The 25,728-nt window shown below is 43.0% G+C and overlaps 1 protein-coding gene across 3 annotated transcripts in view; it reads left to right on the plus strand.

Moving 5' to 3' along the window:
- Positions 1–25,728, plus strand: part of GLI2 (GLI family zinc finger 2) — a 190,336-nt gene that overhangs the window by 84,054 nt on the left and 80,554 nt on the right. Inside the window, exon 1 of one of the 3 annotated variants that reach the window (XM_053403218.1) lies at positions 3,371–3,470. The exons of the other annotated variants lie outside the window; for them this stretch is intronic. Coding sequence (XP_053259193.1) covers positions 3,386–3,470 — 85 coding nt within the window. The 5' untranslated portion in view covers positions 3,371–3,385. Of the gene's footprint in view, positions 1–3,370; positions 3,471–25,728 lie in introns of those variants that run through there. 3 annotated transcript variants of the gene reach the window in all.

Consider the following 25,728-nt stretch of genomic DNA (forward strand, 5'->3'; position numbering starts at 1 on the left):
ATAACCCACAATGAGCAAATACAACAGAGATGAAACAAGAAATCTGTAGGTATACCCATGGCAGGAAATATGAGACAATCCTGCTTGTTAATGAATCCTCCTGATATCACTGGGAGATGAATAAGGAAAATGCATATTCCACCAACCTGATGCCCACTGGGTGTTTTGGACTACAATTCCCATCAACCCCAACCAGCATAGCTAATAGTCAATAATAGCCTGGAGAGCACCAGTTTGGGGAATGCTGTTCTACAATTTGACCAGACAAAGCCCAGCCCCGAGATCATTTCCTGAACGAAACGTCCTCCAGGCAAGCGTACACAGGATTTTGGCTTACAGTGCAATCCCATAGAGGGTGACTCAGAAGTCCCACTGAGTTCAGTGGGGTTTACTTCCAGTTAAGTGGATGTAGGATTGTCAGCTGAGTCAATGCACAGGGACACATTTTCCCACAGCATTTTTGAAGGGCATGTGAGAGAACTTTTGCCAGCACATTCAGGGCAGCGAGGTTGGAGGGCTGAATTCTAAAATGCTCCTCTGTTGCTTTTCTCCATCTATTTATTCATTCATGAATTGTAAGCATAATATAGTTTTACAAGGACAGGTATAGAAAAGTCATTAGAGACTGCCATGCATAAGAGGCATAGCTCAGACTTAGGTGCTTCCAGTTTAAAACCAAAAACAATTTTCAACTACGGAAAGTATATATAATTTTTTTCTTCCTTGCAAGACCAATCACAAACTTTTGAAGCATGAAATGATTTTCACTGGCCCTTGGCAATAAGATTCTTCCCCCTGATACTGTCTTTTTCTGAAATGGCTATAATATTTTGCAAGTATTGCATGAAAGCCATCCTTCGCAGTCCCACCTAACATTCTTCTTACTGACTGATGGCGTATTGGTTTTGAAAAGTAAACCAATAGTGATTGTGAAGTAGCGATCAAATAAGTCATTCTGGGATGATGTGTCTTAAGCGGTAAAACAAAAACAAAAAACCAGGAGGGGAAAGGTTTGCAACTGATCGAGTGTGACATCCAAAAATAGTGAAGATTCTATAAAATCCTTGTTAAATTTAATTGAACATTGAACCTTTATTTTTGTGCATAATTAAATATTCATCTTGCAAGTTTGGAGCCTACCTTTCAAACCTTTCAATTTTACTTCCTTTTTAAAATATATTATTCAGCCTTCCTTGTGGCACTTGGATGGGGAACCTGTGGCCCTCCAGAGGCTGTTGGACTCCAACTCCCATTAGCCTCAGACAGAATGGTCAGTGGCTTGGGATAATGGGAGTTGTAGTCTAACACAGTCATGGGTTTCTCATCCCTTCTTTTGCCTCAGGTGAGTTATAAAATAAGTGTGTATCTTGCTTCTATCCGTTGACATTTGCTGGTCTCCCCGTCCCACCCCTCCGCCCCTTCCAGAAGCCTCATGTGTTTCTCTGTGTGGGATTTTCACAAACAAAATACAACTGTAGAAGAGGAGTATTGTGGCACATGCACTTTACCTCCCTTTCCAAAAATGGGGACGAAAATTCAGAGAACCAGAATTTGAAGTCTGATGTGCCTGACACTTCATTTTGTTAGTGAAAACTTTGAATTTGTTATTTATATAGCGCCATGAGGGTACTCTGGCACCATACAAAAAAACCAAGAGAGTAATGGCTGGTCCAGATGATCATCTGTCTATGATCATCTGTCTATTACAAATTCCAAAAGCAGTCTTCTTGCCAGCTACTAAGATGCAATATGGTGCAACCACCCACAACTCTGATGCTGACCATCTGAATTGCCCAAAGCAGGGTAGACAAGATCTAGTTTTATTAATTCCTGATACAAGTGGTAATTCCTTATTCAAGTGGTGTCATCAATAATACCATAAAGACCATTGCGTCGTGTTTATTTCAGTAGCCCAATGGGCCAATTGGCTTGAAATGTGTAAGAGATTGCAGGGCTAGTCCCCAGGTGCTAAGCATTTCTTGGTGATCCTGTAGTTAGTCAATAACCAGGGTAATGCGATACCCCCTCTACTTGCAATTCAAAGTGAGATTCGTTGGGCAAACCCTTTGTTGTCTTGTCTTATAATGAACCTTTTTCTTCCTGGCCTGGATTTGGTGCTAATCTTCACACCGTCAAGCCAGCCCTGATTGGTGGGAGTTTGCAAAGGGCCCCTTTTGTTCTCGTTGAGTATCTAACCTCTAAATCTATTTAATACTCTTTCCGTGGTTGTCCATCATTATGACACATGATTTTCCAAAGGATTTACTATTAGTTAGCGGCACGGGGCTTTCTCCCTGGGGTAGCAGCTCCATGCAGTGAAGAAAATGCATGTTCAATGTAGCAATTTGTCTTTTTTATATATTTATTATAAGAGTAAATGAGTTATCATGGGGGGACTTCAATATTATTGCAAATTAGGTGCTACAAACTGAGCTGCACGCATTTGTTATGTCTCTAGACATACACAGCTTGCATAGTCGCTCAAAAATCAGCCGTTGTGAGCAGTGTAGGTCCCTTCCTCAGAAACTATGCAGGTATCTGTGGAGCGGTGTTCATTTTTAAACCTGTCAGAGCTCCAAATAGGGGAGGAACAGGGTTTATAGAATCACAGAATTGTAGAGTTGGAAGGGAAACCGAGAGTTATCTAGCCCAACCCCCGGCAACGCGGGAATATCAACTAAATCATACATGACAGATGGCTATCCAACCTCTGTTTAAAAAGCTCCAAGGAAGGAGAGTCCAACACTTCTTGTGGGAGTCTGTTCCACTGTTGAACAGCACTTACTGTCAGAAAGTTCTTCCTGGTGTGTAGTCAGAATCTCCTTTCTTGTAAATTGAATCCTTTGGTTTGGGTGCTGGCTTCCGGAGCAGGAGAAAACAAGCTTGTTCCATCCCCCGTGTGACAGCCCTTTAGATATTTGAAGTTGGCTATCATGTCTCCTCTCAGTCTTCTCTTTTCCAAACTAAACATACCCAACTTTTCCTCATAAGGCTTCATTACCAGACCCTTTTTAATCTTGGTCAGTGAGAATACACTAATGTACACCATGATGTCTTATCATCATCATGGTTTTATTAATTCTTTTCTGCTTTGCACCTTCTCCAACTGATCCACTCTTAGTTGTCATGATTATTTTCTTTCTTTCTTTCTTCAAGTGGTCTGCATTCCTCTTATCTTTTTCAGCATTATTGTTTTCAGTACAAGAGGACAGTTGCCAGTTCTAGATGGTTAAAAGGGTAACCATTATCTAGTGTTGGCAGTAATGAAGATAACCTATTTAAACCAGTCAACTGGAAAAATTTGCTTGCACCTTAGTTCATCCCTGAACTCATCACTTTATGACTCTGGCATCAGGTGATACCATGCATGTGTGAAGGAACCATCATGGATCAAATGGAAAAGACTATAATCTACTTCTACATCGCCTCATACACAATGACTGGAATCCAGTTTGTGGTCTTGCACTCAGGTAAGGGCTTTTGATCCAGTGGAAACATCTGCAGATAGAACAGGAGAAGTGGTTTTTGTTACTTTTCCTTCCAGCCTCCACCCCGGACTACTTTTCCATCCTGTTCTGTAGAGTTCCCCAATAATCAGGAGCTGGTTTTCAGGGAAAGAAGAAAGGGGAACTGAGAAAAATTACTTCTCTGTGTCTTCTATTAGTGGACATCTTCACTAGACCAAAAGAGCACTAATTGGATTCCACCCAATGCCTTTCAGTTAGTTAGTTTGTCACTTAGTTGTGACAAATCAAATGATGGAAAAGCATGTGATGCATGTGCATATGTAAACTAGCCCTAAGCACCACTGATTATTTGGGCAACATTCAACTACCACATCTCATCAGTGCATGGAGGAGTGGAGGATAATACTCTGTTGCGCAAGTAAAAATCCTTGCACTGACAGAACGTTGAGGAAGCACTATGTTGGATTCAACCCTTTACTAATTGTTTTCTGATATTCTAGGAGTCCTTGAGCTGGTTTTGAGCTAGCCACAATAACATCCCCTTGTTTCAGGTGGTATATTGCTATCTGACAAAAATCTGGAGTGTATCGAGATTTCCCCCTTGCTCTTATTCCTCAATTACATCCATCTTTCAGAACTCTGCATTTTATCCATCTCTTTTGAAATACATATCTTCTTATTCAGCCCACTTCCTCGCCATTAAATATAAAAACTGATTAATATTTTGCATGGGAGAAGGCATTTAGTGGAACTGAAATCTGTTGGGTCTCTCAAGCAATAGACTGATTCATTGGAAAAGCCCTCTTCTTCTTGTCTATTTCACTCTCTTCCTCCTCCTTTTCCTTTTTTAAAGCCTGGGTATCGTATCTCATATTTCATGTAACACTACTTACATTTATCATAGATGACCTGTATCATTTGTACTTGTTTTTTATTGTCTCCTGACTTGCATTGTTTTCTCAGCGTTGAAATATAGCGCATGTAATGAGGTAGCTATCTCTTCAGATATAGTCAATCAGTTCATGAAAGATGCTTCTGTAAGCCTTGGACTAGTTTGTTTTAAAAAGCCAGCATTTTGTCAGGTCTTGTTCTACAAGGACTACATTAAACACACACACACACACACACACACACACACACACACACAATACAAATCTACCTTTTTGTAGCCAAAGAACACAACTTTTGCAAAACTTAGGCTGCTCTAAACACATGTAGCAGTGGGTCCCCTCTCTGCTGTGTTTTGGGGTGTTTCTCCTGACTAGTACCAGCATGAGCACTGACACTGGTGGCTTCTGCCTGGCCACCCCTTGGATGGGTATTCTCTTTGCTGGTGACACTTGCCTGCTGGTCACAGCTTCCTTACAATGGAGGCTGGCAGCAACAGTCAGGAAATAGGGACACCACACCTCATCCAAACCTCATCCAGCTTGGAGGGAAGCAGAGGTGTTGGATTGCTCTTCCTGCCCTACTTCTGAGTAAGCATGCATAGGATGGCTCTGTTAGTGAGTCTGTTCTGAACACGATGAATTTGAGCTGCAGTGTTTGTAATTTCAGCTGCACCTAAAATTGGTATGTCTTTATTTCAGTTAAAGGAGCAAGAAATAGAAAACATAGCCTGCTGGTTTGTTTGGGATTTGGGGATTGATTTCATTTTGCACAGTTGTGGGACACAAACTAGCCAGAGCCATGCACTTCTGAGGTCCACTGATTTCCGTGGAACTGTTACTCCTGAAGACTGCCCAGAAGCTGAAGTTTAGGACCCAGGTACATAAAACAGCACGTACCAGCTCATGTTTTAAGTTCAGCAGAGAGGATACTACTTGTCAGCAGGCATTTATTTTTATTTAATTTCTATACCGTGCTTCATCTGAAGATCTCAGGGTGGTTTATATAATAAAAACACAAAAATATATAGCATAATAACAATAACACCACCTGGCCTGACTAGTACGTGGAGACATGGGGCAGGACCTTCTCTGTGACTGTGCTTGATTGTGGAATTCCATCCCAGACATGGTATATCTGTCCCCTATATTGTTCACTTTCAGATGTCAGGTGAAGGCATGTTTCTTCTCCAAGGCATTTGGGAGATGGATCTGAATCCAGCAGTGTCAATACTGTGCTGTTGTACTATACTGGTCATTTAAGTTGTGTAGCTTCAAATCTTTTAATTGTTGTAAATGTTTTTTATTGAATTGTGCAGTGCCATAGGCTCCTCTTAGAGGAAAGGTGACATCATCATCATCATTCATTTGTTGTTGTTTTTCTACATTTTGTTCATTCTTTCAACAATTATTATCAATAACTAACAAAGCTCCAATACAAATTCACTCCATATCACAATATTATGCAAATAAATGCAAATTAGCACATTACAATATTTCTTCTAAAAATATTCAAAATTGGCTTTTGCAGGAGGAAATTATTTTCATGACAGTATTCCACAAAGGGCAGCCAATTTCCCCAGAATTTATTTCTCTATGCATTTGCCATTCTTGCTCTGAAATAAGATTTTTATTTTTTATTTTGCCATTAGAGTCAAATCCCACTCTTTATTAAGCCATTATTTCCAGTGAGGGAGCAATGTAACATTCCATAAATTATACCATACTGGTCCAAAGGTCTCTTCCTTTGGCTGCATTACCACTCAGGTTGCTTTTCCCCTTTTAGGGCAGCGCAGTTCTGAAGATGGGGAGAGGGATAAGGAAGCTGCATTTGTCACATTCTTCTATTGACACGAGATGATGGATACGGCATAGCTGAATAAAGCAGTTGATGCTGAAGTGACAGGATTGATATGTTCAGTAAGAGGAGCTTCAAAGAGCAGCAGCCAGGAAGAAAAATGAAAGGGCAGCGAACAGCCTTGAAAGACGGCTCTATAGTATTGTTTCAGTATTGTTTCAGCTGAGATCTTAAGAAGGCAAAGGCTCACAGGCCCAGAGAAAGAGAGTGAGTTTGTACAGTCTGTCAACCTCCCAGTACTAGCATGTGAAACACCTCTGCGGCTTTTATTTCCCAGTGGGGTAGGGACTAAACTGCGCAGTACACAGGGCCTAAGACTGCAGCTGCCGGCAGTGTTAGCTCAGTTGCTGCTTCTCTGTTGCAAGGCGCCTCCAGGACGAGAGGGGGCATTTTGTGGCACAGAAGCAGCAGTTATATAGAACCCCTCTCAGCTGAGAGGCTGCATTCCCTCTGGTTGAGGCCAGAGGGGGAAATGGGCAGAGCAGTGGATGTGACACTTCACATTTCTGTGTAGCCTACATTTTAACCACACCAAAGTCAGGGGGTTGTGCACACACACATACGCGCGCACACAGAGGTTCCAACTTGTGAGGGAGATTGGGGGGCTGACGTTGCGCACGTGGCGTTGTGGCGTTGGAGGAGCCAGGGAGTGGGACACAACAGCAACACAGCTTCAACGGCCAGCGGCTCCTTGTTTTCGTCCTTCTGCTGCTGCCACCAGTCAGAGGCTGTTACTGCCTCCTTCTGCAACAGGCCCTGATTTTTTTTAACATTGGATGGCCAGCCCCCCCCCAAAAAAAAATTATTAGCCCCTCCAAAAAGGGTTGGGCCCCCAGGAGTTGACGCCCATGCACATAAACCTCGCTTCACCCTCCATCCAGGCAAGAAAGAGGCATTGCCACAGTTCAAGGACACTTTCCAGCTAGGCAATTTTTTTCAAAGAGGGTTATCTCTGCCATTGCACCCTCACCACTTTACGCTGCCACACCCCTGTTGAGAGGTAAGCAGCTTGGCACCATCCCACTGTGCTGGCTTCTTCTGGATAATGGGCTTCCCAGAGGATGGTGGACTAGATGTCCTTTGGTTTCACCAAGCAAAGTTATTCTTGCGCTGTCAAGTAATTATTCTACTTCTCATTCCTTCCCTTCCCTTAGACCAGTGGTGGCCAAACTTGGCCCTCCAGCTGTTTTGGGGCTACAGTTCCCATCATCCCTGACCACTGGTCTTGTTAGCTAGGGATGATGGGAGTTGTAGTCCAAAAACAGCTGGAGGGCCAAGTTTGGCCACCACTGCCTTAGACTCAACATTTAAACAGGAAACTTTCTCAAAGACACTTCTTTTTAAGAATGGTCATTTGGACCCAGGGTTTTTAAAAATTATTTTCATAATGTGAAAGGCAGGGAAAGTATATTTGTTCCCCCAAGGAATTTAGGCTCACACTGTGAGGTTGCCCACCCTAGCCTTAATCCTCACATAGTACAGTCAAACCTCTGTTGTCAAACGTAATCCGTTCCGGAAGCCCATTCAGCTTCCGAAATGTTCGACAACCAAGGCACAGCTTCCGATTGGTTGCAGAAGCTTCCTGCACTCAAGCAGAAGCCACATTCAGAGCATTCAAAAACCGGAGCATTTACTTCCGGGTTTTCGGCCTTCGGGACCCTAAACATTCCAAAACAGGATTTTTTTGGGATCTGAGATTTGATTGTAACTTCTATAGTTGAATGGGGATTCAACCCTTGTTTTCTCATACATCTAAGCCCAACCATTTTGCTGACTCTTTTACTGGAAAAAATAATCTGTTGCATATAAGTTATTGCTAGATAATTTGAAGGTTGTGGGTTAAGCAATCACAAAAGAGCACAGCTCATTCAAAACATTGATCTTTAAGTTGAAGGGACTGACTGACTCCTATGTAATTACTGCTCTCAAATACTCTCAAGTATTTCTCTAGAGTGTCTAAAGGCCAATGTTGTTCAGTTCTGTAAGTAATTTATCAGTCAGTTGTAATTAAAAGGTTTTGCTCTTCATTTATGGCAACTCATTTTGCAATGTTGAACCTATCTTTTTGTCAGTAGATCAAACAAATCCTGTCACATATTATACAATAGGCTCTATGTAGCCACTTCCCCCCATTCTGAAATCCACTTTGTGGATATATACTTTGCCCTTAAATAATTACATTTTCTTAATTTATTTTAACTTGTTCATACTTCTTACTGTGGAAGTTGTGATATTATTGATCTTAAATGAATTACTCTATATAGCAAAGTAAGTGGAGAATAAAAAACTGAAATACCATATTGTAATTTCTTTACCAAATGTCATAATTTGTAAAATATGCAGTAACAATTTAATTCCTGTGGTTATTGTGAAAGTATTAGAACTCCCAGTATTCTATATTATCCCAGTCTGTTATTTCATCCTTTGTAATGGACAAAACATGAAGAGCTGCCTTCAGTCAACCCAATATGTTGCTGGGAAGCACCTGAAATAATAGAGTGGTCCTTTAGACATAAATGGCTTTTCATTCAGGTTCCTGACTTTCCAGAGAAATCTGATACTCTGCTTATAATTAGCAGCAAGGAATGTTGCCCCATAATCAGTTTGTCACTCTGAAGTCCACTTAGCTTTCTGAACAAAGGGAATATTCATCCCTGTGAAAACACTTTGCAGTTTGATGTGAATTGCTCAAAACAAATGTTATTGTACAATAAAGGATCATCCCCAACTACAAATAAAGTATCCCCACTATCATCACCAAGATGACCAAATAGAAATGTGTCCTATTTATGGTTTCAGGAAGGCAGATAATAGGAAGTGTAGGATCATGCATATTTGGTTTCTAGTGTAGTGAACATGATTTAATATATAATCAGTTCTCAGAATACAGAAACTGTTGGCTTAAAAATAACTCTAAAGTTCCCGTATATTCACATTTATATAGGAGGACTAAAAATATGGTATATACATTAATATTATACATCTGCATCTAAGTTGGGGGTTATTACTGGCTTAAAATGTTTAGAGCTCAAATTACTGGGGTCTTGTTTATAAGGCAAGTTAGTGTGGTTCAGTGGGTAGAGCATGAATCGGGAAGCTATGGCTATGCAGATGTTGTTGGACTACAAGCCCCATCATCCCTGGACCCATTATCCAAAACCCATGCTGCTTGAGGCTGATGGAAGTTAGAGTTCAACTTAATCTGAAGGGCCATAGGTTCCTCATCCCCAGGGCAGAGAGCCATGCTTAAATGTAGAAGCACAGCCCCCCCCCCCCGAAAAACTCTGTGCTTCTGATTGTACTAAATATGTTCAAAGGGGAATTGTCATGGATTCCCAAGCTTTAGATGCCCATCCAGCAAAAGTAAGTAGTGTAACAGCTGGAAGGTTGGGCTTTTGGATGGGCTGCACTGGGCAACATCTGAAGTAGGGTGGCCACATGCCCTACTTTGCAGGATAGAGCCCAGTATTTGAACTGCTGTCAGAGGACAGTCCTCTATTTGAGGGAATCCTCTACTTGAAGGGCCAACAGGGCTGGTCTAGGTCTGTGTTAAAGGTAAAGAACCACCTGGGCAGCAGACTGAGCAAGTATGAAACACACCTTGTAACAGTCTTCCTCGCTATGATGAAATGTATTTCTGTTCTTTTCAAAAAAAAACTCAGTTGGCATCTATGCATATAAATCAGCATGTGGAAATGTTTTGCAAAGCTCTGTCATTTACTCTCCTATTTTTGGTGGTACGCTCCCCCTCAGTCTCTCAAAGGGAGTGGTGGATACCCATATGCATAAGTGTCTGGCCTTACTTTTGAGGCTTAGCTGGCTGCTCTCAGCCTCAGTTTTCTGTCTGAGAAACAGCAGTTATAGCAACCTACTTCACCCAATGTTGTGAGGATAAGCTGCTGCTTCTTTTTTAGTTCTTACAATATTAATAATATAAATTCCCTTTCAACATGGAAATTGCTGTATCATTTTCGTGTTTCAGATTATCCCTTTACCTTTCTGTCTCTTCAGAAGGCAGCAAATAGAGATTTTGGGAGCTTTTTCACCCTATGAAAGAGAGAGCTTCAATAGGTCATACATATTCCATTTTCTTTGGACCAGATCCAGGCTGTCTAGTCTGCTTTCACGAAGGTTATGCCCCTGGGCATGGATTTTACTGACTGGCATGTGGAATATGCATTCTTGCTTTTAATCACACCCTCTTCTCACTACAAGTTGCCTTGTGCAATCACACCCCAAGGCCTAATGCTATTTTCTGGAACATTTGTTAGCCAGACCTAGTAATGATTCTCTTGTCATAGCAAGTTTGCTGGAAACAGAAAAGAAACAGGAAATTAATTTACTGTCCATTTTTTCTGAACTTCAGAAAGTTGCGGCCCTGTATCTACATTTCTAAGCGGCATTTAATTTGGATTGTGAGGACTGTTTATTCATTTTTGTCACCCTTACATATCTAGGCAGACCTTTACAACCCATCTAGTAAAATCCTTAGTAGTAGTAGTAGTAGTATTTATTACTATATCACTTAATGCCCAGATGGCTTCTAAGTGGTTTACAAACCATATAAACCAGTTCCACAACATAGTTAAAATACAGAAGTGTTGAAAAAATAAGCCAAAATTAAAATACACACTTAAACAACCCCAGTAGAACTTTAAAATATAAATGACCATGATAAAATATGTTATGGAGCACATTACCCAAGCATGGACACCCATGTTCCTTCCCAGTTTGGGGAATGGGGAGGTAATCATACCTGCCTATTAACCTCCATTTGATTTCCTGGATCACAAGTTCTACATGCCCAACAGAGAGGGGTGGCTTCACTGTTGGAGGCAGTTTGCAGTTTCTGAATACCAGTTGCTGGAAACCAGAAGAGGGGAGAGTGCTCTTCAGCTTGGGTCCTCCTTAGGAGTTCCCATAAGCGTTTGGTTGGTCACTGGGAGAACAGGATGCTGGGCTAGATGGGCCACTGGCTTGATCCTGCAGGGGTCTTCCTGTTGGCTATTTTCAAGTATTCACTGGAAACATAAAGTCTGGGTGACACGGGTGTGTCTTTCAGTACTTGTGTACACAGAGTAGAGAGCCAAAACCCTGTGAAGATTCTCAGGTGAATATATTATACATGGGTGTGTGAAGAGGTTGGTGTGTGCACCCTCTACATGTTTGCTGAAGGAAATGCCAGTGTGACAGTCATACTGATCTTTCTCCAAACTAGAACCTTCCAGTTATTGTTGGACTCCAACTCCCATCATCCCTGACCATTGTCCACACTGGCGGGTGGTTCTGATGGAAGTTGGTGTCCCAACAATAACTGAAGGGACTTGCCATTTGGACTAGCAGAGGTTGTTCTGGTCCCACTGTGGGTGTTGGGCATGCAGAATTTGCATGACTAGCCCACTGGGGGGGGGACTCCATCTGAGAGCACCGTTAGCAGACAGAATACTTTAGTCAATGGGAAGTGCTTGGTGATTCATTTTCTCCAGGACCTCTCCGTGCACCACATGCAAACAAGATGAAATTCCCTCTACCCCCATCGCTTTGGAGAATAAAAGAACTTAATTGCACTGAGGTTTAAGGGGTGTGTGTGGCTAATTTCACAATCTCCTTTGACTTTGAAAGCTCCCTTCCACTTTGTTCAGATCTTCGTGGCTTTCACCCAGAGACTTAGCTCTCATTCCAAAAGCATCCTTTTAATTAAGATCCATCTCCCACATAAACAAGAATCCCCCCTCCTCCTCTCTTAAAGCCCAAATTAAAACAAAGCCTAATTTCATTTCTGCGTTTCATCTGCTCACCCCTCCTTCAGTTCAGTTTATGGCTTTGGTTTCGTGATTTACTTCGGGGGGGGGGGGTGTTGCAATTATTCTCATATTCCTCAGACATTTGATGCTGGGAAGCAAAGCAAGGGAAAGGAGATCTTTCTGTTACAGGAAAATGGTGCCAGGTTTTTTGTCCTTTTGAAAGTGGCATCGTGTGCAGAGCACTTAAAAGCAGTGCATCATAGCGGAGGTGTTGTGGGGTTCAAAAATTCCTATACGCAACCAGGGTTAATAGATCTGCAAAAACAGTTTTAATGGGAAGTGTCACATTAAATGATCCTGCATTTTGCACACACAGAGAGAGACACACACACATAGTGCACATTTGATTTGCAAAGTACAAGGACCATAGTTTAATCATAGAGCACATGCTTTTCGTGCAAGAAGACTCTGGCGTTTCTAGGTAGGGCTGGGAAAGACCCTGGAGGTTGAAGACGCTGGAGAGTCACTGCCAGTCAGGGTAGACCAGGGGTGGAGAACCAGTGGCCATCCAGATGTTGTTAAACTACAATCTAGCAACATCTGGAGGCCCATGGCTTCCTCACCCCAGTATAGGCAGCAGTGCTTTAGATCAGGGATGAGGAACCTCAGGCCCGGGGCCAAAAGTGACGCTCCAGGACTCTATCTGGCACTAGGGACTTCCCTTATGCCACACACCCCTCTCCAGGTTGCATCTCTTACCAGCCCTGCTTTGTCTGTTTTCAGGGGAAGATTCCATGGGGATTGGCTGTAGCTCAGTGGTTGAGCATCTGTTTTGCATGCTGTAGGTCCCGGCATCTTCAGGGAGAGAACCTATTCTGAAATCCAGAACAACAGCTGTCTGTCTGTGTAGTCAATACTAAATATGATGGATCAATGGCTTGACTTTGTATAAGGCTACTTCCTATATTCCCAGTGACTTCCTTGTTTTTCACGACACAGAAAAGGACTATTGCAAATCAGTGATTTCCTGTGTTCTGATTCTGTCTCCGCGTACCTGCCTCCAAACCCTGTTTGACTATTCAGTTCCACACTCTTGAATTCCTCTTTATTGCTTGGCAGAACTTAGCCATCACTTCAGCTATTTACCGTAGTTCTTGATTCAGTATGCTTTCTTAACAATGCCTCCTGCTTCCTAGGTCACGACTGAAGTTCTGCTACTCTTCGGCATGGAACATTATACCTACTATTAAAATATAGAAAAGTCCCCAAAAAAGGCTTTTTGAAGGGGGGAAAAAGGAAATAGTATTAAATTTTTCCTCCCTAAAAATGTTTTATTTTATCTCCGCATTCTCTATTCATCTGCAGTTTGCACACTTTCCCACAGCAGTAAAATGTACTTTAATGATCACCAGGTTTCCTGAATCTGAGACCACCAATTCTTGTCTCCCTGCTCAACGTGATAATGAAATCAAAATGGTTCTGTCTGGGGAGCTCTGCAACACAATAGTCATAGCACTGCAAGCATTGCCTCCTTATTAGCTACATGGTTGAAAAGATGACACAGATGAAGTACTTGAATACTCCCCTTCATCATTTGAACTCCCCTTTCAGGCTGCAACTGGTTCCAAGATGTTTTTTGGTGGGCGGGAGACATGAACATAGCCAGGGGGGCAGCTGCCCCTCCCTCCCGTTCAAGCGAAACAATAGAAATACTTAACTAACTGACCAATCAAGTCAGTACTGCCCCCCGCTAACAAAAGTCTCCCCCCCAACAAAAATCCTCGCTACTCCCATGGTGGGGGATGTTCTTTTTAAACTCTGCTTTTAACTTGGACTCCTTTAGAATATCTCCTTGAAAGGGTTTCAAATTGGGATGCAGTTGCCTAGGTACTACTGCGACTAATTATTAGTATACTATTATAATTGGGTTGATTGCCCTCGTGATTGTTATCATTTATAGCAACTGCATTTGTTAGCATCTCAATGTATCCCTGGGTTGAAGAGCCCAAGCACTCAGCAATATTACGTGCGGCCTGATACTCAGCCACCGTCCTGGTGTTGTTACAGGATTCTGTGTCCAAGGAGAAAATAAAAAGGAGGATGGGTCAAAAGCCCCTTTCAGGTGTTCACTGCAAAACACAACGGAGCTTTTGTGGGAACGTGCAGGGTTGACTCTGCCCCCTGGAGTGGGAAACAGATGTGCAGGCATGATCCGCCAAGTCTAAAGTGAGCTACAAATGGTTTAGACTCGGCAGATCACTGGCTCTTGGGCTTCAGTAGGCATTGCGCATTTCCTACTACCTTTGCACTCTAAAGGGCTCAGAATGTGGCTGAGAGTCTCATCAGCCTTTACCAAAGGTGTCATGGGCTTTGAAGACATGCGAACTCAGGATGCAAGGGAGAAACGTGCTAGGAGGAAGGCACGCTTGGCAAATCCACACCGTGATCAACTCCCACCCGGAAACCAATATCCCCACTGTGGAAGGACGTGTGGATCCAGAATTGGCCTCCACAGTCACTTACGGACTCAGTGTTAAAACTGTGTTTATGGAAGACAATCTTACTTGGCTACGAGTGATCACCGAAGAAGAAGCAGCAGCTGACGATTGCTGCATTCATTACCAAGGTCTGCTGCACCACATTTTTATGCTATGTAATTGAGGAATATGCAGCGTTTGGTTACATTTACTCCAGGACATGAATATGTCAAGAGGGTTTAATTTTTTTCTTTCATCCCTGCAAAAAAGGGGCTTTTATAAAAAAACCATTGTTGGTCTCTCTGTATATCTTTTCTTTTTTTTTAAGCCTGCTGTTTGAGGCTAGCTCTGAGTCAACTTTTTACCGTTTACTTTGGAGCATTTCAAAGGGAGCACACACACCAGAACAAGACTGAAGGAGAAGTTTGAATGTGTACACAACAATCATTATTGAGGAAGTCCTTCTCCTTGGGAGTACATTATTCCTAAGCAGCATCGCTGTTTGCCTTGTTTTGTCTAGTCCACAATTTGCATTCACTTGATGGATTGCCAGGGTCGGAGGTGCAGCGCTTGGAAATGCTGAAGTGCCGTCTCAGCAAACTCTTAAGAGGAAGGGAACACTGATACAAGCCTTTGCCCAAACTCTTGAATCTTCTTAGGCTGTGCTAGATCAATATGACAGTTTGCTAAGAAGCCTGGACACACATCCATAAGCGCGCTCTGCTGGATTACCTGACGTGTGATTCAGAAGGCAGCCGTCCACTGCCAAGGGCTCATTCACCTGCAGAGCCACTAAGGCCATATATATAGCTATTGCCTGCTAGTTATCAAAAGCCTTCAGAGATTTACAGTGGCCGCATAAGAGAGAGGACACAAAACGGACAATGGGCATTCTGTAATTATTTATAGGAAACCCACTGAGAGAGTATTTCAGAGCACCAGGGAAGTACCTTGGGTGACCTTATGCTAATTAAAACAGCACAATTTAAAACAGAAGTGGGGAGAGGGGTTTTTTTGCTATCGGAGGCTGCATTTCCTTGGACAATGATTGTTGGAGGATTCCAATCCTTTCTCCTGGAATCCTTATTCCCAACTGGTAGTGTAGGGCATGGGTAGGCAAACTAAGGCCCAGGGGTCGGATATGGCCCAATCACCTTCTAAATCCAGCCTGCAAATGGTCCGGGAATCAGCATGTTTTTACATGAGTAGAATGTGTGCTTTTATTTAAAATGCATCTCTGAGTTATTTGTGAGGCATAGGAATTCGTTCATTTTTATTTTTATTTTCAAGATATAGTCCGGCCCCCAAAAGGTCTGAGGGACAGTGGACCGGCCCCCTGTTGAAAATACTCTACTTTTTCCCTAATTCATGGTGATTTCACTCAAAAGCGCCCGCAAGCGGTTTGTGACAGTACTACGTTAACACAAGTTGCAAGCCGCCACCTAAGGCTCCCCATGGAGTTGGTTTTCGACATCTTATTTAAAACTTTCAATAACTCTAGTGAAACATTTCCTCTGTAACCATATAGGCAGTCACATGCACACAGTGGCGTAGCGTGGGGGGTGCAGGGGGGGCCGGCCGCACCGGGCGCAACATCTGGGGGTTAGGGTTAGGGGGCGCAAATCCACGGGTTAGGGGGCGCAAATCCACAGGTTAGGGGGCGCAAATCCACAGGTTAGGGGGCGCAAATTACTTGCCTTGCCCCGGGTGCTGACAACCCACGCTACGCCACTGCATGCACACTATACATTTGAAGCACGTGGCCTCCATTAAAGACTCCTGGGAACTGTAGTCGTCCGTCCGTCCCCGTCCCCGTCCCCCCCGATTTCCAGCACCCTTAACAAGAATTCTTTCAGGGGAGCCATATGCTTTAAATGTGTGGTGTGTGTGATCAGGGTCTTACTAAACTTATGCCTTGATCTACATTCAAGGTTTTCGGTGGAGTTTTTCTCTTACCATTTATGTGCTAATACTTAAGTATTAAGGAAAGTGCTTTGAGCTCTGTTGGGGTGGGGGGATGTGCGTAGATGGAAAGACAGGCCAAAACTCTTCATCAGACATAGCTCTTTTAAATGCTAGCAGTGTTTCTTAGCCCAGCAACAGAGAGGCTACCTCCTTCCTATTCCTAACGCTCTTCAGCAAATACTTCAGCATTTATGTGACTTTGTGGGCATTTGGCATGAAATATTTGGGGGCACCGTAAAAACCATTCCGCATTGTATCAGCCCTGCCAAGGTCTAAGCACATGTTGAATAAATTCTGAGGTGGTGGCTGCAGTGTATGTACCTTGGCTATCATACATGTGCTTGCTTTTGCTTTTTTAACGTTTTATATCTCTGAGGAGGGTACCAGCTGTGGAGAATAGCTCTCCTTCCATATGGCAGGAGGAATTTGAAAAGTTGTTTTAAATCATGGCTGCCTGCCTGTGGCTGAGTTCGCAAGGAGGCATTTTCAATCAGAGGTCAGGGCTGTGGTCAAACTTCTGCAGTTGTTGTTTTTTCTCCTTTTTTTAGTTTGCTGTAATTTTCCCTCAGACCATGCCCTCCGTCAGGCTCAAAAGTATCCAGACACTCTCTGCACCTAACCTTTCAGGGCCTTTTAGCAAACTGTCACATTTTCCATTTGAACTTGCAGCTAGACTGTGGATGAAGAAGCAATATCTTAAGTGTGTGTGTGTGTGTGTGTGTGTGTGTGTGCGCGCGCGCGCTCAGCTGAGCTGAGCTGAGCTGAAAAATATTTTGTCCTGTAAGTCCCTCTCACCTATCATTTCCTTCAAAATATAATTACTAAGAGATTTTCTTTTTACCAGAATTCTTCAGCATTCAGTTTTGAAGACAAATATATTTATCAGATTAAACTAGTCTCAGCATTTTGAGTTTTACAGTATTCATGATCAGATTAAAGGATACGGGAAATGTCTATTTTCTCATTCAGATTGTACATTCTGGATTCCTAGGATGTGGAACCGCTGGCAATCTTTCATATGTGGTCAGAGACACAGCAACCGCTTCCCATAGCTGAGATTATTTACTACTTTGTCCAAAAATGGGCAAATCTATTAATTGATTAGGATAGCACAGTTAGTCAAGTCAGCAAAGAAACTGGAAGACTTACTTGAAATCAGTGAATTTCATTTCCCACCTGTGGGTAGTTGTGGTCAAAACCCCAATCTAATTCCAGGTGATTTTCAGAGATCCACTTTTCAATTCATCAGAGTTAGTGCTTGGTGTCGGGTCCAGAAAGGCCAGATTTGGGCAGGCAGAGCAGAGTTTTTAAATGATTTTAAAGCCCCTGCATTACACTTTGCCTGTCAGAGGAGACACATGAAGCATACTTGACAAAATGGCATTAATTAAAAGTGAGTCCTTTTTTCTTTTCTTTTTCATCAGAAAGGAAGAAAAATCAAGGCTAACAATATCCCAGTGACATTCCTTGAGGGATTTAACCCATGTCTTTCATATTGTTCTGGGTGAGCAAGAAATCATAAAGAAGACTAAAAAAATAATCTGTTTTATTTTAGTAAGGATGTGTGTGAGAGAGTTTTAAATCTAAACTATTAAAAACAGATATTATTCAATAGGGGCTTCTTGGCAACTACAACCAATTTATATTAACTGGACTTTGCCATTCAGAACATTGTTATTAACACCAACACCTTCATGATAAAGAATCATAAGCAGGGAGATAAGGGACCTTGAGGTTGCCCATCAGCATTTTGCACCAAGACAGCAGACTGGGCAGGTGCACAGAAATAATAATAATGATAATATACCAGCCCATCTGAGTGGGTTGTCCCAGGCACTCTGGCCTTTTCCAACATATAAAAAAAATAACAAACAGTACACATTAGGATATTACCTGCTGTGACAAAGTACACTGTATCTCTTTTTCTACTTTCATATTTTGTAAACTGCTTAGAGTGGGATGGTTGTTGTTTTCCCCTCGCAATCAAGCAGTACATAAATTGTGTTTAAATAAATAAAACTTGTTAGATCTAAATCTGCAGATATACATCTAAATTAGCATACACGGATTTTCTGCAATTTTTTTTTTCCTGGTCTAGGCCAGAAAATGAAGAATCCCAATATTTTTACAGTGCAGGAATGTAATGTCCTATATCCGAAAGGATGGTTCTCTTGAATACGTGTGATGCTTGTGCCTCTGGAGGCGGAGGCAGGAACAACTGCTAGACTGAGGCATAGAAATAGCTAGTAATCAGATACAGCATCAACGGTTGGCCTCTTTTGGCAGCTGCCAGGGCCCAAAATTCAGGCAGGACCCATGCGTCTCTTGGGCCTTCCTTAATTCATTTTTCTAGACAGGTGCTCCATGCAGCACCAAGGCAGTTGGATCTAGTCACCCTTTTCACTTCCTGCAATGCCCCTTACCCAGCAACACCCATGGGCACTGTGATCCAGCTGCCCAGTGCTGTTTGGAGTCCTGCCACTACAACCAGGTAAGCCCATGAAGCGCCACAGGCAAAGGAGGAGGATGCTCACCAGAGGTCATTTTGCCCAGTGCCCCTTTAAACCTGGAGCTGACCCTGCTATTAAGGACCTCGATTTACCTGTTGCAGCTGCCACAAAGAACTTCCACATGCCCACAGCTAATGCGTGCACTTTCCTGCAATTAACTTTTTCCCCCTCCTGTGCTAAGAAGCTTGTTCTGCCCTCTCTCCCCAAACCTCTGAACATACATCTTGAGGGAGGCCCCCGAGAGCTTGTGTTTCTGTGGGAGGCAGATACACTATAAGAGATTTCTTATGCCTGACTTCACCTGTAGAAAAGAGAACTTGCTAGCCAATGTAGTTCGAGGAAGAAACTGAATTAGCAGGAGCAAGTACAGGCTGAAGGAGGTTGGAGAGGCTGAGAATATGGCCTTGCTGATTAAAAACAACCCACAGAAATATTGAATTGCTACAGTTCAGAAAACTATGCTGGGGGAAAGGGCTAGAGTCTCCTGGGTCCTGATGGTTTGCTCCAATTTTCCTGTCTTCTTCACATACACACACACACACACCCCAGTTCCCCTGCAACTGGAATCTATTTTTTCCTTTGGTCAAGTTGTTAGTTTTGCATAAGCCGCCCAAGTAATAACCCAGCCTTGGGCGAAAAAGAAGCTCAAGAGTGGAGGACAGCGGTTTGATTTAACGATTAGCCACCTGACCCGATGACACCTTTTGGAGCCTTAACTGAAGAATAAATTCCCATTCTTCTCTAAACACGGCCTGCATGTTAATCACTTGGAGAAAAGCAGGAGGGCCGGGGGTAGGGGGGTGGGAAGGAGATTGCAATAGGGCCATTGTTTGCAAGACAGGGCGAAGTCTTGAAAAGAAAACTGGCCGTCCCTGCTGTTTTGTGCTGGCTTCACGCTGAGTTTTGGACACTCGAGTTTCTTTTGCTGGGCCTCTGTGCCCCTATTGATGCACTGATTTCCAGTAGGCGAAAGTCTCTTGAGCGCCTTCGTGTCCCCTTTAATTATGATTATATAGATTTCCATATGCATGGCTGAGTTACTGCTAAAAACCGCTGCTTCATGTCAAATGTAGGGTTTTCTCGGGGGGGGGGGATGCACACACACATACACTTATTTTTCTTGTAAAGTCATGCCTTCCCACACAGAAATCAGCATTTTTTAAAAAATCATTTCATTTTTAAGAGGGCTGCTGCATCAGCAAAGGGATTTTGGAGGGAATTGTGCCAATTAGAGGAAACTCATGCTGCTTTGCCCCTTCCCCCAAAGCGTGGTATTGTGTTAGTTCTGTAATCGTACAACTGTCTCCGCCACTCGCTTTCTGAATATTAACTGTAGTCATAGCTCAGGAGAGCTTCTTGGTATATCTAAGGAAGGAGAATTATAGCAGACCTGTGAGGGCATTTAGCAAACACCAGAACAAGCATCCTGGTGCTTTGAAAGTATAAAACATGGATCAGACTTGCCCAAAGAAACTAACTTTCTGGTCTTAAATTTGAAGGTGGCAGTAACTAGAATTGTTCAGTTATAATAGAAATGCTCTCTGCACATGCTCAGAAATACTTTATTATAGTTGCATTCAGTTGTGGAATTCCTTTTCTTTGAAGGCCCATGCGCCTGTTCTCCCATCAGCATTCAGTCTCCGTCCATTGTGGCAAAGCTGTTTAGATCTCAGCCATCTTGAGCTAATTTATGAGGAAATTTGTAACGAGCTAACAGCAACTTGGACATTTCCTTTCCAATTTTGACATGGCAAGTCCAGTGAATGTTTCAAAATGTGGCAGGATCTCAATTTATTGCACAACCTCATTAAAACTAGTTTTCTAACAAGCTGCATTTCCAGACTGTTGCTGTTTTCAGGTGAGATTCAATCACATGCCAGGAAATTCCGGTTGAACAATTGCTTTTGAAGTTTTGTGCAAAAAGCCCGCTTGCCCCAAATATTAAACTTTTGCAACCAGGAAAGTGACTGGGAAACACGCTGAAAAATATGGGATAACATTTGCTTAATGCAACGTTCTGCAACATTCTTGCAAACAAAAGAAAATGAACGCTTGATCAATATACAACGTCGGCTAACTTCTCTGCAAACAAATCAAGACAAATGTTCAATAAACAGGTTGTCTGCATATGACCAAGGTTCCATAAAGGGATGAATGGCAATATCTTCTCATTCATAAATTCACCATTAAAAACCCTACGGAATAATACATTTTGTGATTATTCCACCGCGTCAACATTTTGGGTCCTACCCTCCAGAGCAGGTGAAAACTAGCTTGCACCATCTTCCATGTGACAGCCCTTTAGATATTTGAAGATGGCTATCATATCTCCTCTCAGTTTCCTCTTTGTCAAGCTAAACATACCCAACTTCTTCAACTGTTCCTCATAAGGCTTCATTTCTAGACCCTTTATCATCTTGGTCACCCGCCTCTGCACACCTCCAGCTTGTCCACGTCCTTCTTAAACTGTGGCACCCAGATCTGGACCCAGTATTCCAGGTGTGATCTAACCAAGGCAGAATAGAAAGGGACTATTACTTCCCTTGATCAGGACACCATCCTTCTGTTGATGTAGCCTAGAATAGGCCTAGAATAGCACTAGCTTTTTTTTGCTGTTACATCACACGGTTGACTATGTTAAGCTTGTGGTCTACTAAGATGCCTAGATCCTTTTCACATGTACCACTAGTAAGCCAGGTGTCCCCCATCCATCCTATATTTGTGCATCTGGTTCTTCCTGCCTAAGTGCAGAACCTCTATTGAAATTCATTTTGTTAGCTTGCACCCAATTCTCCAACCTGTTAAGGTCATTTTGAATCCCGATTCTGTCTTTTGCAGCATTAGCTACCCCTCCCAATTTGGTGCAAATTTGATGAGCATCCCCTCGATTCCTTCATCCAAGTCATTAATTTTTTTAAAAATAGAATTGTCCGTTCCTCTGTTTTGAGCATATTGGCTCTATGTCACACACTAGTGTATTGCAGCAAGAAATTCAATAGGGGCAGATTTTCACAGGCTGGAGATGTCTCATCCAAGCAGTTCAAGGAGCTCAGGCAAGACATACATTGCACTCCCCCATCTGACCTACACAGCAACCCCGTGAGGTAGATTAGACTAAACAATATTGGGGCCAAGTGAGGATTTGAACCTGAGTCTCCCCAATCTTGGTCCACAGTCAAAAGCATCACACCCTATTGCTTTGGGGGATCTGAAAAAGGGAAGAAATGCACTTGGCAGTGGGTGAAAGTAAGAAATGCCTTCTAGTCTAAACGGCCATCCTATTTCAGACATTTTAGGTTCATATTGGATTAACTTTTTGAACCCATAAACCAGAGTCAGGTCACCAGACTGCAAATATCAGGTTGCAAAACCCAAGTAGAATGGAATCTTTTTGGGGGAATGCAAACTTCACATATCCCCTACTTCTTTCATTTTTGAAATGTTTGCAGTAATTTGAGTGCAAATATTTAAAGGGGCAGTAACCTTTATGTCCTTTTGTGCCCCACAGGTGCAGGCAGAATATAGAAGACAAGAAGTGGCCATAATAAAATGGCTAAAAGATGGCTAAGATGCTGTGACTTGCACCTGCTGCTGATTTCTCAGATGAAATTGTTAGCAGCTGTACTCACAAACGGCTCAGTTATGTATGTCAAGGTCCTGGGTTGTTGGCATGCTTTGAAGCAGTGATGGGGGAACTTTTGGCTGTCCATATATTAATGGACTGCAACTCCCATCATCCTTAACCATCATCCTTAACCATCCTTAACCAATGCTGGCTGAGGCTGCTGGGAGTTGGAGTCCAACAACATTTGGAGGTTCCCCACTATTGCTCTCCAGAAGTTCTAGAGGAATCCAGTGTTGGTAATGAACGTGCACAGTGAGCTGAAGAAAATGTCCTCTGCAAGTGCACATGGCTGTCATAATAAGGAGGAGGGGAGAGTCAGAATTAAATATCTATACAACCATACGCAGGTGGTGGGTTAAACCACAGAGCCTAGGACTTGCCGATCAGAAGGTTGGCGGTTCGAATCCCTGCAACGGGGTGAGCTCCCGTTGCTCGGTCCCTGCTCCTGCCAACCTAGCAGTTCAAAAGCACGTCAAAGTGCAAGTAGATAAATAGGTACCGCTCTGGCGGGAAGGTAAACGGCGTTTCCGTGCGCTGCTCTGGTTCGCCAGAAGCGGCTTAGTCATGCTGGCCACATGACCCGGAAGCTGTACGCCGGCTCCCTCGGCCAATAAAGCGAGATGAGCGCCGCAACCCCAGAGTCGGCCACGACTGGACCTAATGGTCAGGGGTCCCTTTACCTTTATACAACCATAGAGCTTCAGAACTGTTCCCATTCCCTCTTCCCCTGAAGTCTATTCTGCCAATGGAGTACTTGACCAGGGAGACAGTTGATTGGTGGGAACCATCAAAGGCCATCATTTAACTTACACTTCTTTCCCCAAAGTGCAGTGCTGACTACTTACCCTATGTCTTGTGCCACAAAATCATCTAGTAGACAAATGGGGGGATCCACGACATGTCATTAGGGCATCAGGTTTATTGTAAGTTCATTTTATATGAATTTGTGTTTTTTTGGTGGGGAAAACCCTTTGTCGTCCCCCCCCCAAAAATACAATGGAGGTGTTCAGGATCAATGTGATTTGTGTGATCTTGTTGATACAGGGCAGAAGTGGGGAACCTTTCTTAGCCCAGAGGCCACATTCCATCATGGGCATCCTTCCGGGGCCACATACCAATGGTGGGTGTGGCCAAAGTAGGTGTGGCGAGTCCCACACTGCTCTCCATCCTCCATCAAGGCAAGTGAGAAGGATTATCACAGTTTGAGGATGCATTCCAGGCAAAATCACAAGAGGAGGGTGCAGTGCAGGGTCAGCAAGTAGTGTAGCCTGGGCAGAGTCCTGAGGACCAGATAGCAATGACTGGAGAGCTGCATTTGACCCCGGGTTTTGAGGGTTACATGAAATGTTTTCCTTTGTGCTCCTTTGCAAATCATAGCTGTTGTTCCTTATTAGAACTGGGCATTAGAAACATGGGAGGGGGTTGTTGTTCAGGTGTGTTAAGCAAATGAGCAAAATCTCTTGGAAAGGTTGCCAGTTCCTGACGTCATATTAGGTCCATTGTTTATTTACGGACAGTGTCTTCATGGCTTTGCTTAGGTCATCACATATCACTTAGGCTCTTCGTCTCAGGTGGTCTCCATATGGACACACACATGGAATTCTGGGCCTGCACTTGGGCTAGGTCAATCTGTCAATTTCACTTTCAGTTTTTCTTTGTTTCAATCTTAAATTTGCTTTACCACATTTCCATAAAAGGTTGCAATTTTTATTTTTCGCTTTAAAAAAGATGGATATTTCAGCCTGGTTCACTAAATGTCCTGTGCACCTTCTAGAATAGTGCCTAGCGCTTTCATCCTGTTCTTTGACTTCCAACAGGCTTAATGGTTTGTCACATTTCCTCAAAGTTTGGAATCAGTTTAAAGAGTTAACCTGCTGTTCTGAATCAGGTCCACAACAGAACATAAGACACATTCCCCTCACTCCAATACCCACTGTATCTTTTCCTGACTAAGGCTAAATAGAAATTATAGCAGGGGTGGCCAACTTTGAAACATTCCATACAAACCAATATTGGTGGACTTTAACTCCCCTCAGCTCCCCTCAGCATGGCCAGTGGTCTGGGAAGATGGGAAATGTGGTACAGCAACATTAAGAAGTTGCCATTTTAGCTACCCTTGATTTATAGGAATAGCCTGGAGGTGTGTCCCCCCCCCTTTACAATCCATAGTTTATTATGCAGACCCAGACGTTATGATAACAGTTATATTTCACTGCTGAAATTGTTGCAAGACTTTTCTGTTGGCTAAAACTATAGGGCTTGCAGCATCTTTCCTATACACAAAAAGTTAAAGATCTCCGATTCCCTTCCCAGAGAGGGAATCCCACATAAACTGGCAGAATGTTGCTTCTCATTCATTCTGCGCTGGATTAAGAACAGTTGGGACAACAGTGAAGTAGGAAATCCTCTCCTTCCATCAAGCAAAGAGGTTCCACACAGGCTGAACAAACAACAGTTGTTTGTTTTGAGATTCATGATTTCAGTAGCATTGTGCGTGAGTGTTAACCTCCATGATCTGATAGCACATTTGGTTTGTTTAGCCAGCTTGCTTGTAGGCTACACACTCATGCTGAAGCCACGGGCCTGTCCAACATCCATGATCCAAAAAAAACAACACACTTTGCCACTGGGGGAGGGGGGGATGGCCAAAGCTACATTCATTCATTCTCAAACTGGTGTTTTGTTCCAGTGAGATCCCTTCAAAGGGGAAACAGGTCTGTCATGGTTCAGTGGGGTTTTTTGTGTGAAGTGCATTAAATTTGCATGGAATTCCCTTAATCTGTCTTTACAGGAAAATGCCACCTTTTTTCTTGAGGGAAAGGACCCTTTCGTGGGTGTAGCCAGAGGGGGCCACCCCCCCATCAAGTCAATAAAGAAAAATACTTAACTAACTAAACAACTGAGTCACAGATAACTCAGTTCTTGCCCCCTAACATAAAGCCTGCCCCCCCAAAAAAAATGCTGGCTATGCCAGAGGATCCTTTGGTGCTTCTATTGTTGATGGGAACATTCTTTAAACTTGGATATCATTTATTATAAAAGATCATGGAGTAGGGCAAACCAAAGGTACCTCAACTCAGATCAAGGTTATGGATTCCTGATAACTTGTGATAAAAAGCGAAATATGGAGAACTTTTTCTGTTTAATTCAAGCAGGAGCTACAGCTGGCAAACAGATACCCTCCAAGTGCCCCAA

The sequence above is a fragment of the Podarcis raffonei genome, chromosome 1 (genome assembly GCF_027172205.1).
Source record: "Podarcis raffonei isolate rPodRaf1 chromosome 1, rPodRaf1.pri, whole genome shotgun sequence".
NCBI lineage: Eukaryota > Metazoa > Chordata > Lepidosauria > Squamata > Lacertidae > Podarcis > Podarcis raffonei.